A 12,547-nucleotide genomic window follows, 5' to 3' on the forward strand; every position below is an offset into this window, starting at 1 on the left:
TGATGATTACAGCTTTGTAATAGAGCTTGAAGTCCAGAATTATGATGCCACCAGCTTTGATTTTCTTTTTCAACCTTCCTCTGGCTATTCGGGGTCTTTTCTGGTTCCATACAAATTGTAGGATTATTAGTTCCATTTCTTTGAAAAAAAGTTGGTGGCATTTTGATAGGGATTGCATTAAATGTGTAGATTGCTCTAGGTAGCATAGACATTTTCACAATATTTGTTCTTCCAATCCATGAGCATGGAACGTTTTTCCATTTCTTTGTGTCTTCCTCAATTTCTTTCTTGAGTATTCTATAGTTTTCTGAGTACAGATCCTTTGCCTCTTTGGTTATATTTATTCCTAGGTATCTTATGGTTTTGGGTGCAGTTGTAAATGGGATCAACTCCTTAATTTCTCTTTCTTGTGTCTTGTTGTTGGTGTATAGATGCAACTGATTTCTGTGCATTGATTTTATATCCTGTCACATTGCTGAATTCCTATATGAGTTCTAGCAATTTTGGGGTGGAGTCTTTTGGGTTTTCCACATAAAGTATCATATCATCTACAAAGATTGAGAGTTTGACGACTTCTTTGCTGATTTGGATGCCTTTTATTTCTTTTTGTTGTCTGATTGCTGAGGCTAGAACTTCTAGTACTATGTTGAATAGCAGTGGTTATAGTGGACATCCCTGCCATGTTCCTGACCTTAGGGGAAAAGCTATCAGTTTTTCCCCATTGAGTATGATATTCGTTGTGGGTTTTTCATAGATGGCTTTTATTATATTGAGGTATGTACCTTCTATCCCTACACTCTGAAGAGTTTTAACCAAGAAAGGATGCTGTACTTTGTCAAATGCTTTTTCTGCATCTATTGAGAGGATCACATGGTTCTTGTTCTTTCTTTTATTAATGTATTGTATCACATTGATTGATTTGCAGATGTTGAACTAATCTTGCAGCCCAGGAATAAATCCCACTTGGTCGTGGTGAATAATCCTTTTAATGTACTGTTGGATCCATTGGCTGGTATTTTGGTGAGAATTTTTGCATCCTTGTTCATCAGAGATATTGGTCTATAGTTCTTTTTGATGGGGTCTTTGTCTGGTTTTGGGATCAAGGTAATGCTGGCCTCATAAAATGAGTTTGGAACTTTTCCTTCCATTTCTATTTTTTGAAACAGCTTCAGAAGAATAGGTATTAATTCTTCTTTATATGTTTGGTAGAATTCCCCTGGGAAGCCAACTGTCCCTGGGCTCTTGTTTGTTGGGAGATTTTTGATTACTGCTTCAATTTCATTGTTGGTTATGGGTCTGTTCAGGTTTTCTATTTCCTCCTGGTTCAGTTTTGGTAGTTGATACATCTCTAGGAATGCATCCATTTCTTCCAGATTATCTAATTTGCTGGCATATAGTTGCTCATAATATGTTCTTATAATTGTTTGTATTTCTTTGATGTTGGTTGTGATCTCTCCTCTTTCATTCATGATTTTATTAATTTGAGTCTTTTTTCTTTTTGATAAGTCTTGCCAGGGGTTTATCCATCTTATTAATTCTTTCAAAGAACCAGCTCCTAGTTTCGTTGATCTGTTCTACTGTCTTTTGATTTCTGTTTCATTGATTTTTGCTTTGATCATTATAATTTCTCTTCTCCTGCTGTGTTTAGGCTTTATTTGCTGTTCTTTCTCCAGCTCCTTTAGGTGTAGGGTTAGGTTGTGTATTTGAGACCTTTCTTGTTTCTTGAGAAAGGCTTGTAGTGCTATATACTTTCCTCTTAGGACTGCCTTTGCTGCATCCCAAAGATTTTGAGCGTTGTGTTTTCATTCTCATTTGTTTCCATGAATTTTTAAAATTCTTCTGTAATTTCCTGGTTGACCCATTCATTCTTTAGTAGGATGCTCTTTAGCCTCCATGTATTTGAGTTCTTTCCGACTTTCCTCTTGTGATTGAGTTCAAGTTTCAAAGCATTGTGGCCTGAAAATAGGCAGGGACTGATCCCTGTCTTTTGGTACTGGTTGAGACCTGATTTGTGACCCAAGATGTGATCTATTCTGGAGAATGAAATGTTCCATATTCACTAGAGAAGAATGTGTACTCTGTTGCTTTGGGATGGAATGCTCTGAATATATCTGTGAAGTCCGTCTGGTCCAGTGTGTCATTTAAAGCCTTTATTTCCTTGTTGATCTTTTGCTTAGATGATCTGTCCATTTCAGTGAGAGGGGTGTTAAAGTCCCCTACTATTATTGTATTATTGTCAATATGTTTCTTTGATTTTGTTATTAATTGGCTGCTCCCATGTTAGGGGTATAGATATTTACAGTTTTTAGATCTTGTTGGATAGACCCTTTAAGTATGATATAGTGTCCTTCCTCATCTCTTATTACAGTCTTTTGTTTTGTTTTGTTTTGTTGACCTATTTTTATTGATTTTCGAGGGGGCTTCTCTGTGCTTCGTGGATTCTGATGCCTGTTTCCTTCCCCAGATTAGGGAAGTTCTCCACTATAATTTGTTTCAATATACCTTCTGCCCCTCTCTCTCTTTCTTCTTCTTCTGGGATCGCAATTATTTTAATATTGTTTTGCTTTATGGTATCACTTCTCTCGAATTCTCCCCTTGTGATCCAATAGTTATTTATCTCTTTTTCTCACCTTCTTTATTCTTCATCATTTGGTCTTCCATATCACTAATTCTCTCTTCTGCCTCATTTATCCTAGCAGTTAGAGCCTAAATTTTTTATTACATATCATTAATAGCCTTTTTTATTTCAACTTGGTTAGATTTTAGTTTTTTTATTTCTCCAGAAAGGGATTCTCTGGTGTCTTCTCTGCTTTTTTCAAGCCCAGCTAGTATCTTTATAATCGTTATTCTGAACTCTAGTTCTGACATCTTACTAATGTCCATATTGATTAGATCCCTGGCAGTCAGTACTGCCTCTTGTTCTCTTTTTTGAGGTGAGTTTTTCCTTCTTGTCATTCTGTCCAGAGAATAGATGAATGAGAGAACAAAATACTAAAAGGGCAACAAGGACCCCAGAGAAATATACACTAAACAAATCAGAAGAGACCCGAAACTGGCGGAAAAAAGAAAAAAAAAAATCAGATGAGCAGAATAGAGCTATACACTGGATTCTGTGTGTATTTTGGTCTGTTTTTTAGAAAACTAGATCCCAAAATTGTAAGGAAAGAAAAACTTGTATATGTATAAAAATAAAATTAAATACAATGAAAGGATAGAATATAACTATAAAAATGGAAATTAAAAAAACAAGAAAAAGAAAAAAAAAGGAAGGGATATAAATGTGAACAGAACAGAACAATACACTATCTTTGGGTGTATTTTGGTCAGTTTATTAGAGGAAGCCACATCTCAAAATTGTAAAGAAATAAAAATTTATATATACAAAAATAAATACATTGAGAGGATAGAATGTAACTGTAAAGATGAAAATTTAAAAAGACTTTAAAAAATGAAAAAAATGAGAAAAAAAGAATATGATCAGGTATCTTAATAGAACAGAGCCATACAATAGATTTTGGGTGTATTGGTCTGCTAGAAGAAACTGTATCCCAAAATTTTAAAGAAAGAAAAACATATATATACAAAAATAAGGTTAAATACAACGAAGGGATAGAATATGATTGTAAAAATGAAAATTAAGATTTTTTAAAAGGAATTGGTAAGTTGGTTGGAAAGGGAAAGAAGAAAAATTTTAAAGAAAAAAATAAAATTAAAAAAATTAAAGTTGAAAGACTAAAGAATCATGGGGAAAAAGCTATGAATTCTATGTGCAGTATTCCCCTAGCACTGGAGTTCTGCCGTTCTCATTGATCGGTACTTGGTCTTGGCTGGCTGTTCTTGCTGATCTTCTGGGGGAGGGGCCTGTTGCCAAAGTTCCCAAATGTCTTTGCTGGAGGCAGAATTGCCCCACCCTTGCTGAGTCCGGGCTAAGTAATCTGCTCAGGTTTGCTCTCGGGAGCTTTTTTTCCCTGCAAGGTTTCTGTACAGCTTTGGAGGACAAGAGTGAAAATGGTGGCCTACCAACCTCTGCCCCGGGGGAGCTGAGAACTCAGGTCCCCACTCCTCAGTGAGCCCCCAGAGAAAAGCAGTCAGTCACTCCCATCTCCCTGGTCTCCAGCCGCACTCCGTGCACCCGGCCTGTGACTGAGCATTTCTGCCTCTGGCACCCGACCCCGTGTGGAGTCCCCAAACCCAGCAGATCCCTGCGGTGCACTCCCGTGCTGCTCCTCCCTGGAGGAGGAAGGGGAATCTCCCCGGATCTGCCACTTATTTGGTCCCTGCTGGAAGAGCAGTGGCCCGACTGTGTCGTGGATCATGGTTTATGGCATCCCCGAGCTGAGAGCCCACTCCTGGGCTCTGTCTCTGCAGCCGGCTTCCCCGCTCTGATACCTGGGAGCTCTGCCGCACTCAGGCACCCCCAGTCTTTCTGTGACCCCGAGGGTCCTGAGACCACACCGTCCCAGCGAGGGTTCCACCTCCTGCTTAGCCACCTGAGTGACCTCCCTCAGCGGAGCCAACTTCTAAAAGTTCCAATTTTGTGCTCTGCTGCTCTATCACTTGCCAGTAGCCGGCTGAAGAGGCTCCCTCCCCCCACAGTCTATATTCCCATATGTCGCCTCTGATTCACTTCTCCGCACGTCCTACCTTCCAGAAAGTGGTCGCCTTTCTATTTGTAGAGTTGCAGGTATTCTTTTCTTCGATCTCCAGTTGAGTTTGTAGGTGTTCAGAATGATCTGATAGCTATCTAGCTGAATTCCTGGGACCCGATGAAATTAAGGCCTCCTCCTCCTCTGCCATCTTGGACTCTTCTCGGTGTTAATTTTTCTTTAAATATTTGGTAGAATTCTCCAGTGAAGCCATCTGGTTTGGGGATTTCCTTGTTGAGAGGTTTTTGAGTACTCCTTAAATCTCCTAACTAGTTACATAGTTGCTTGGATTGCCTGAACTGATTTCCTATTTTTTCATCATTCAGTTTTAGTAGATTGGGAGTGTCTAGGAATTTATTTTGCCTAGGTTATCCAGTCTATTGGTGTACCATTGTTCATTCTCTTATCCTCTTTATTTCTGTGGTTTCAGTTGTAATGTCTACTCTCCCATTTACAATTTTATTTCTGTAAAGTCAGTTGTAATATCCCCTTTCATTTCTGTTAGTTATTTGAGTCTTTTTTTTTTCTTAGTCTAGGTGAAGTCAATTTTGTTGATCTTTTCAAAGAACCAACTCCTGGTTTCATTGATTTTTCTTTACTGTTATTCTCTATTTCATTTATCTTTGCTCTAATCCTTAGTATTTCCTATTTTCAACTAGCTTTGGGTTTAGTTCTCTAGTTATAAAGTTGGGTTATGATTTGAGATCTTTATTCTTTTTTAATGTAAGCATTTATAGCTATACATTTTCCGCTTAGCACTGCTTTGACTACATCCCATAAGTTTTGGTATGTTGTGTTTTCATTGTCATTTATCTGAAGATATTTTCTAATTTCCCTTGTGACTTCTTTTCCGACCCATTGGTTAAGAGTATGTTGTTTAATTCCCACATATTTATGGATTTTCCAATTTTCATTCTGTTGTTGATTTCTAGTTTCATTTCAGTGGGAACAGGAAAAACCGTTTGTATGGCTTCAGTCTTTTAAAATTTATTCAGACTTGTTTTGTGGCCTAACATGATCTCTTTTGGAGAATGTTCCATGTACAAGAAAAATGTGTACTTGGGCGCACCTGGGTGGTACAGTGGGTTGAGCGCCAATTCATGGTTTTAGTTCAGGTTGTAGTCTCAGCGTGGTGAGATTGGGCCCCGCGTCGGATCGGGCTCTACATTCAGCACAGAGTCTGCTTGGGTTTCTCTCTCCCTCTCTCTCTGCGCCTCCCGTGTGCTCTCTCACTCTCTCTCTAAAATAAATCAATCTTTAGGGGGAAAAATGTGTATTTTGATTTTGTTGGGTGGAATGTACTATATGTCTTTTGGGTCCAGTTGGTCTGTTGGGTTGTTCAAGTACTGTTCTCATTGCTCTTCTTTCTGTTTGTTATATCCATAGGTGGGGTATTAAAGTCTACTATAATTGCAGAGTTGTTTTTTTTCTTCCACCAGTTCTGTCAGTATTTTTAGGAACTGATGTTTGGTGCATATATAATTGTTATAATTCCTTGGTGAATTGAGCATTTTATTATATAATGGCCTTTTTTGTCTCTCATAACTTTTGACTTAAAGTCTATTTTGTCTGATATTATAGCCACCCCTGTCCTCCTCTGGGTACCATTTGCATGCAGTATCTTTTTTCATCCTTTCAGTTTTCAGTATATGTCCTTAGATCTAAAGTGAGTCTCTTGTAGACAGTATACAGTTCAATCTTGTTTTTTAAATCCAATCTAGGGGAAGTTTAATTTATTTACATTACATTAATTTATTTACATTTATTTACATTACATTTCAAGTTATTACTGATGGGAAATAACTTCCTATTATCATTTTGTATTGTTTTCTGTTTGTCTTAAAGCTCTTTTGTCTGTTTTGTCTAATTTCCTAGGAATCTCAGCCCTGCTTCTTCTCAGGGCTTTAGATGTTGTATTTTACTCCTCAATAAATAATCCCGATAATCTCTTGCCCCTAGGCATTCATGGTTCTGCAGAACCCCTCTAGGCCCCATGTGCAGCAGTTCCCACTACTGCTTCCAGCAGCCTCCAACCTGATATATAAACTGTGCCACCATTCCATCAGTGCTCTGAGTCAGGCGAGACAGTCCCTCAAGCATTCCCCAGATAAGTCAGAACATTACAAGCAAGTTCTACTCTTCTTTCTACAAATTGAAAGTCTTCCTTCCATTATGCCAGGAGGGTAAGGGTAAAGGATGAGCATAAATGCCATGAAATTTCCTATCATTTTGAATGTGGCTATTTCTTGGTTAGGTGTTTGCTTAGTTGTTACTGCTGCTTAATTGGCTTCTATACTTCTCACAACACTACATTGTATCTTCACTGTTTCCATGTATGTTTGCTGGGGGACAAGGGCCTGAACTTCCTAATCTGCCATCTTGGTGACATCACTATCAATTATCTTTTAAAGAGATTTATTTAAAAAAGAAGGCTGATATTTATGTTATTATTTCTGGTACCTTTTTTGTATGTGTATGTAGATTCAGATTTCCTTCTGGTATAATTGTCCTTTTGCATAAAAGGCATCCTTTAACATTTCTTTAAGATCTTCCTGTACTTAAATTCTACTGACCTGTCAGAGTTCACTGGTCCTTTTTCTGCATTGTCCAGATTGATGCACAGTTCATTCAGATAATCTCCCTTGTCAGGCCTGTGGCTGAATTCTCTGCTCAGCTCTTTAGACCACAGCTGTTGTCTTTCATGTGTTTCTAGGGGTCTCACCCTGCACATGGGGTATTTGGGGTATTTAGGTGTCTGCCAAGGATTTGAGGGAATTTTGAGGGCTCCATTCTTTCTATGATTTCTACCACCCTGGCAACCCTGTTGTCTTATTCCTCAGACCAGGAAGACTGCTACTTTTTCCTCAAGGTCTGTCTCCTGTGAACCCATGAAGTAGAAAGTGCTTTCAGAAGTCATCTGAATGTGGACTTCAGCCAGTATATTTCCCTTTTTTCAAGGATCATATCACCTCCAGTTTCTGCTTACTACTGATTACTCATCTATACTTTCAAGTATGTTTTTGCTACCCCCAGAAGAGTTGGTCTACTGCAAACTGCCATTACTGCAATTAGAATTATTTCTAAAATGTTTAAAATCTGTGAGACATGAGCATCATTAAAAGTTATCAATGTTAAAGTTATTCAGTAATGCAAAGAATAAAATTTATAAAATTTTGTATTTCAGTTAAAGATAGTTATTACTAATGTGACAGTATTTTTTATAATTTTTTCCAATAAAGACTGATGACTATATGGGATTTTTCTTTTTTCTTTTTGCAGGATATAGCCAATGAGGAACACAAAAAAATTGAAGCATTAAAATCAGAAAACAAGAAGCTAGAAAAACAGAAAGGAGAATTAATGATAGGGCTCAAGAAACAATTAAAATTAATTGATGTTTTAAAAAGGCAGAAGGTGAGTCTATCCTTAAAAAATAGTTAAATCATAGATGTTATTTGGGCTGCTCTACTAAAAGTTATTTGTACTTTATATATAAATCTTATTATGTATTATTATGTATGTTATATAGATAAAATTTTGTGCCTGAGCATGTCAAAATAAAAAACATATCTAAAGTGTCATCCAAGCTAGAATTCGAGTACACATTCCAACAGAGCTTATTAATTTGACAGCATATTTATACACACACTTTTATTGATTTCCTGTTGTTCTGTGGTCTGCTCTTAATACTAAAACAATATTGATTTGTTACAAATGCAGATGCATATTGAAGCTGCCAAGATGCTGTCTTTCACTGAAGAGGAATTTATGAAGGCAATTGAATGGGGAAATTCATAAATGATCTACTTTATAATTAAAGTATACAGACTTTGTATGTATAACTGTATGATCCATATACATTTTATTTAACTATAGTTTTAATGATTTATTTTTACTCTTTGTAAGTAATGAAGATATTTGGTAATGAAATCAAAGCAATTCCAGTGAATTCCCTGTTCAGATTTAGGGGATACAAAATTGATATGTAATTATTATAAAAAGGTAATATTTTGTAAAATAATAGGATTTAACTTTTGATTCTTATGACCCACTTGCCCTCTAATGTAAAGTACTTTATGTTCTGGAGATTCAGCTCTAGTTCATAAATGATAAAAACAGAATTTCTATCAATCACATAAATTTTTTATTGACAATAAAGCACTTTGAAATTCCTCACTCTATTCTCTTTCCTTATAGTAGAAAGAAAAAGATACTTTGGCTGGCCAAATCCCAGAAGTAAAGTTAAGTTCCTAAAACACAAATACCGATGGAACTGTAGTCTGAATGGCAATGCAGAAAAAGCTCTGAGCAGCAGGAGTAGTATGGAGAAGTTAGTCTCCTGGGTTTGGCCTCTAATGTATTTATATTTATATGGACTGTTGTGATGTGGTGTAGAACTCAGATCTTCAAATTATCATCAGTACAAGAACGAGTTTAACTAAAAGCAATTAATTTTGTAGCTTAATTTTTTATCAGAAAAATATTATGAATTACAGAGTCACTTTAGAAAATCTAAATAGATTATGGATTTAGTAAAACAAAAGTTACAGTGACATCTAGTGGTAAAAACAATCCAGGTTTTACCAAATCTTGGTGTCACTTCTGATACACTTTCCGAAACTCTTCACCAAGCATATCGATATCATCCTCTTTTTTAAATACTCCCTACAAGAAAAATATTTTGTGGGTTACTTCAAATGCCAGAGTATTTCACCAAATGCTTGTAAGACTAACTATAGACTACACGTTGGTGAAATTATCTCCAAGATAATGAAATCTATTTAATACGTTTATGAAAAATATCACTGTTCTCTAAAATTATGACTCGATATGTATACTGAATATTCTTTGATCTCCTGACTTATCTATCAGCTCCAGTATAAGAATTTGTAATAGGAATCTTGGCTCTTCTACCTTACTATTGCAGGTCACCACTGCTAGGACTGGCTGAATGAGAAAGATTTTAATAAGGTCAGGGTGAAGGGACTGGCTCTTGCCTCCTTCCAGGGCTGATCAGCAAACCTTCAATCTTGCAGGAAAGGCTCCAGGTTTGGAGTTACGCCATTTAAGCAAGCCCTTTGAAATTCTCCATGCTTTTATTTACTTTTCTCTTATAAAAGGCTGTTAAATATTTACTTATATAATTTAAAGGAGCTAAAGAATAATTTAGGTCATTTGGGGCTGTATCAGGTTTGTTAGGCTCTCCCCATCTCCACAATTATTTACTTTTAAAAATATCTAAATCCCAAACTCTCCAGAATTTATAGTCTTTTTAAAAAATTAATACATCACTTGACTATAACATCCTGTGGACAAGCAATAATTACTCATTTCCCTTTCTCCTTCCTTAGCACTGCACTGAAAACAAAGTACGCATTTGATTCTTCCAAATCAATCAAATGACATTTCTATATCTGAAGGATGGAAATTTTATTTACATGCATCCAGATGTTTATATGGCTTATGAAACTCAATTGTTATTCCATTTAGAGTCAGAATGTATCTCACACATGAAAATGTTATCTTTTGGAAGTACTTTTAAAAACAGGTTACCTAGTACTTATTTATAACCTCCCATTAGAAAGCAGATCTGTCTGGGACTCGTTCAAGCACATGTCTGTTAGCAGTGTTACCAATTACAAGATTTTCCTGTATGTCATCAGCTTTAGTGTACAAAGTATCACTACTGCTTTAGGGTACTTTAGTTTTAGACTTCCAAAATTTAAATTCAGGAAATCTAGCTCATACTTCTAAGAATGTGCCAAGACCAACTCTCTCATTTTAAAGACAGGTGTCACTGACTGCCTAAGATCCCACTACTGCTTTTAACAGCCAGAAGTAAGTGAAACCCAGGCCCTCTGAAATCCTAATTAGCATGTATTTTCCCCACTATTGGAGGTCAGGAAGATTATACCTTGAGTTAAATCTCACTTACTTTAGGGAGATATCCTAGTAATTTTGTAGCATGTTCTTTGAGAAGTTTTAGTCTTTCTTCTTCAATAATTGCATTAATACACCCTTGTCTTCTTTGCTGCAACTGCCATTCTTCCAGTTCATGTTGCTGGAAATGTAAATAAAATTTTATTGTCACAGAATACATTAATCTTTTAAGAAGTCATCAAAACTATTCTCGCAGTGAATTAGATAAAAGTGATGAACTATTTTTGATGCTAACTTCAGAAAATACTATATAGTATATATATCTTTTATATTTATTATATATATAACATATCTCTTTTACAGTCACTGTTCCCTTGAAGTTACAAAAACAATAGTCATGGGTGCCTGGGTGGCTCAGTCGTTAAGCGTCTGCCTTTGGCTCAGGTCATGATCCCAGGGTCCTGGGATCGAGCCCCAGATGGGGCTCCCTGCTCAGCGGGAAGCCTGCTTCTCCCTCTCCCACTGCCTCTGCATGTGTTCCTGCTCTCGCTGTGTCTCTGTCAAATAAATTTTAAAAATCTTTAAAAAAAAAAAAACCAGGGGTGCCTGGGTGGCTCAGTCATTAAGCGTCTGCCTTTGGCTCAGGTCATGATCCCAGGGTCCTGGGTTCAAGCCCTACATCGGGCTCCCCGCTCAGCAGGAAGCCTGCTTCTCCCTCTCCCCCTGCTTGTGTTCCCTCTCTCGCTGTGTCTCTGTCAAATAAATAAAATCTTAAAAAAAAAAAAAGCAATAGTCATGCCTGGGATTTCAGGGAGGCAAGTATATATTTTTAGGACAATATCTTCTTTACCAAGGAAAAAATTTTCAAAGAAAGGATTTCCTAATTAATTCACATATTTTTGTAATGTTTACCATATGCCAAGTGCTGAAGGCAGCTTACAGTGTAAAACAAAAGCTGGATAAAACAGAATAGGGATATCTAAAAGGTAAATATTTCCATATATGTTAAGATTTTTAAGAGCCTGTATGAAGCACAAGAGTAGCAGCAAGAGTTCCAACAGAAGAACCAGTGTTTCTCAGGAGAGAGTTCTGAATGCTCTTATATAACCACACCAAACTTCTGTGCCATATACTATGGAAGAGAGGACCAGCTTTAAAAAATTTTAGGGCTTAGAGGCGCCTGGGTGGCTCAGTTGGTTAAGCAACTGCCTTTGGCTCAGGTCATGATCCTGGAGTCCCAGGATCAAGTCCCACATCGGGCTCCCTGCTCTGCAGGGTGTCTGTCTGCTTCTCCCTCTGACTCTCCCCCCTCTCATGCTCTCTCTCAAATAAAAGCTTTAAAAGAATATTTAAAAAAAAAAGTTCTAGGGCTTAAAAGAACTCTTAAAGAGCTGTACCCAAATAATCCTATTGGAAAGGGAAGGGTGCTAAAGGCAGACCATTGAAGCAGTAAATTCCTACCTAGAATTAAAGTAGTATTAATGTTAAGCTTGTCTTTGCAATAACTATAGTTTCTTAGGGTCATTTCTTCAGACCACTCCTTGTCAAAGTCTTGCAAACTAGAAAAGAGTATGTCTATTTTTCTACAATGGGAGGCAAGCTTTTACATAACTTAATAACTCTTCATAGTTACCAGATGAAGCTAAAGAAGGATGCTAGGACACAGCCATATCCAATGCCACTTAAACCTGTAATTGCTTCTCATAAGAATATTTTGTAGACTATGATATGATCTGCATTACAGAATCAGAAGCAGCATTGATACAGCTAATTGAGAAAAGACACTCTCACCCATCTTGTTCCTGAATCAAAGAGTTGAGTGGATCTTATTTATGTTATCTCTAAGATCAAATAGGGTAATAGAATCTGCCATGGAATCGTTATACCTGAATTTTTTTTTTATTCTTAGTTAATCCCCATACATTACATCATTAGTTCTAGATGAAGTGTTCCACGATTCATTGTTTGTGCATAACACCCAGTGCTCCATGCAGAACGTGCCCTCCTCAATACCCACCACC

At 36.9% G+C, this 12,547-nt stretch overlaps 2 protein-coding genes across 8 annotated transcripts in view; one reads left to right on the forward strand and one right to left on the reverse strand.

Annotated features, from left to right (window-relative positions):
• TEX9 (testis expressed 9) overlaps window positions 1-12,547 on the forward strand; it is a 77,487-nt gene that overhangs the window by 44,556 nt on the left and 20,384 nt on the right. For 3 of the 6 annotated variants that reach the window (XM_006732970.3, XM_081831132.1, XM_081831131.1), the window contains 2 exons: window positions 7,926-8,060; window positions 8,367-8,822. In XM_006732970.3, coding sequence (XP_006733033.1) covers window positions 7,926-8,060; window positions 8,367-8,444 — 213 coding nt within the window. In that variant the 3' untranslated portion in view covers window positions 8,445-8,822. Of the gene's footprint in view, window positions 1-925; window positions 1,021-7,925; window positions 8,061-8,366; window positions 8,823-12,547 lie in introns of those variants that run through there. The other 3 variants (XM_031027793.2, XM_081831130.1, XM_081831133.1) reach the window with 2 other exon arrangements.
• The window catches only part of MNS1 (meiosis specific nuclear structural 1), a 41,291-nt gene continuing 37,511 nt past the window's right edge, over window positions 8,768-12,547 (reverse strand). For both annotated transcript variants that reach the window (XM_006732974.3, XM_031027792.2), the window contains exons 9-10: window positions 10,582-10,707; window positions 8,768-9,311 (exon numbers count right to left, since the gene is read on the reverse strand). In XM_006732974.3, coding sequence (XP_006733037.2) covers window positions 9,243-9,311; window positions 10,582-10,707 — 195 coding nt within the window. In that variant the 3' untranslated portion in view covers window positions 8,768-9,242. The remainder of the gene's footprint in view (window positions 9,312-10,581; window positions 10,708-12,547) is intronic.

This window comes from Leptonychotes weddellii, chromosome 9, assembly GCF_054177405.1.
Source record: "Leptonychotes weddellii isolate Sample4059 chromosome 9, ASM5417740v2, whole genome shotgun sequence".
Classification (NCBI taxonomy): domain Eukaryota; kingdom Metazoa; phylum Chordata; class Mammalia; order Carnivora; family Phocidae; genus Leptonychotes; species Leptonychotes weddellii.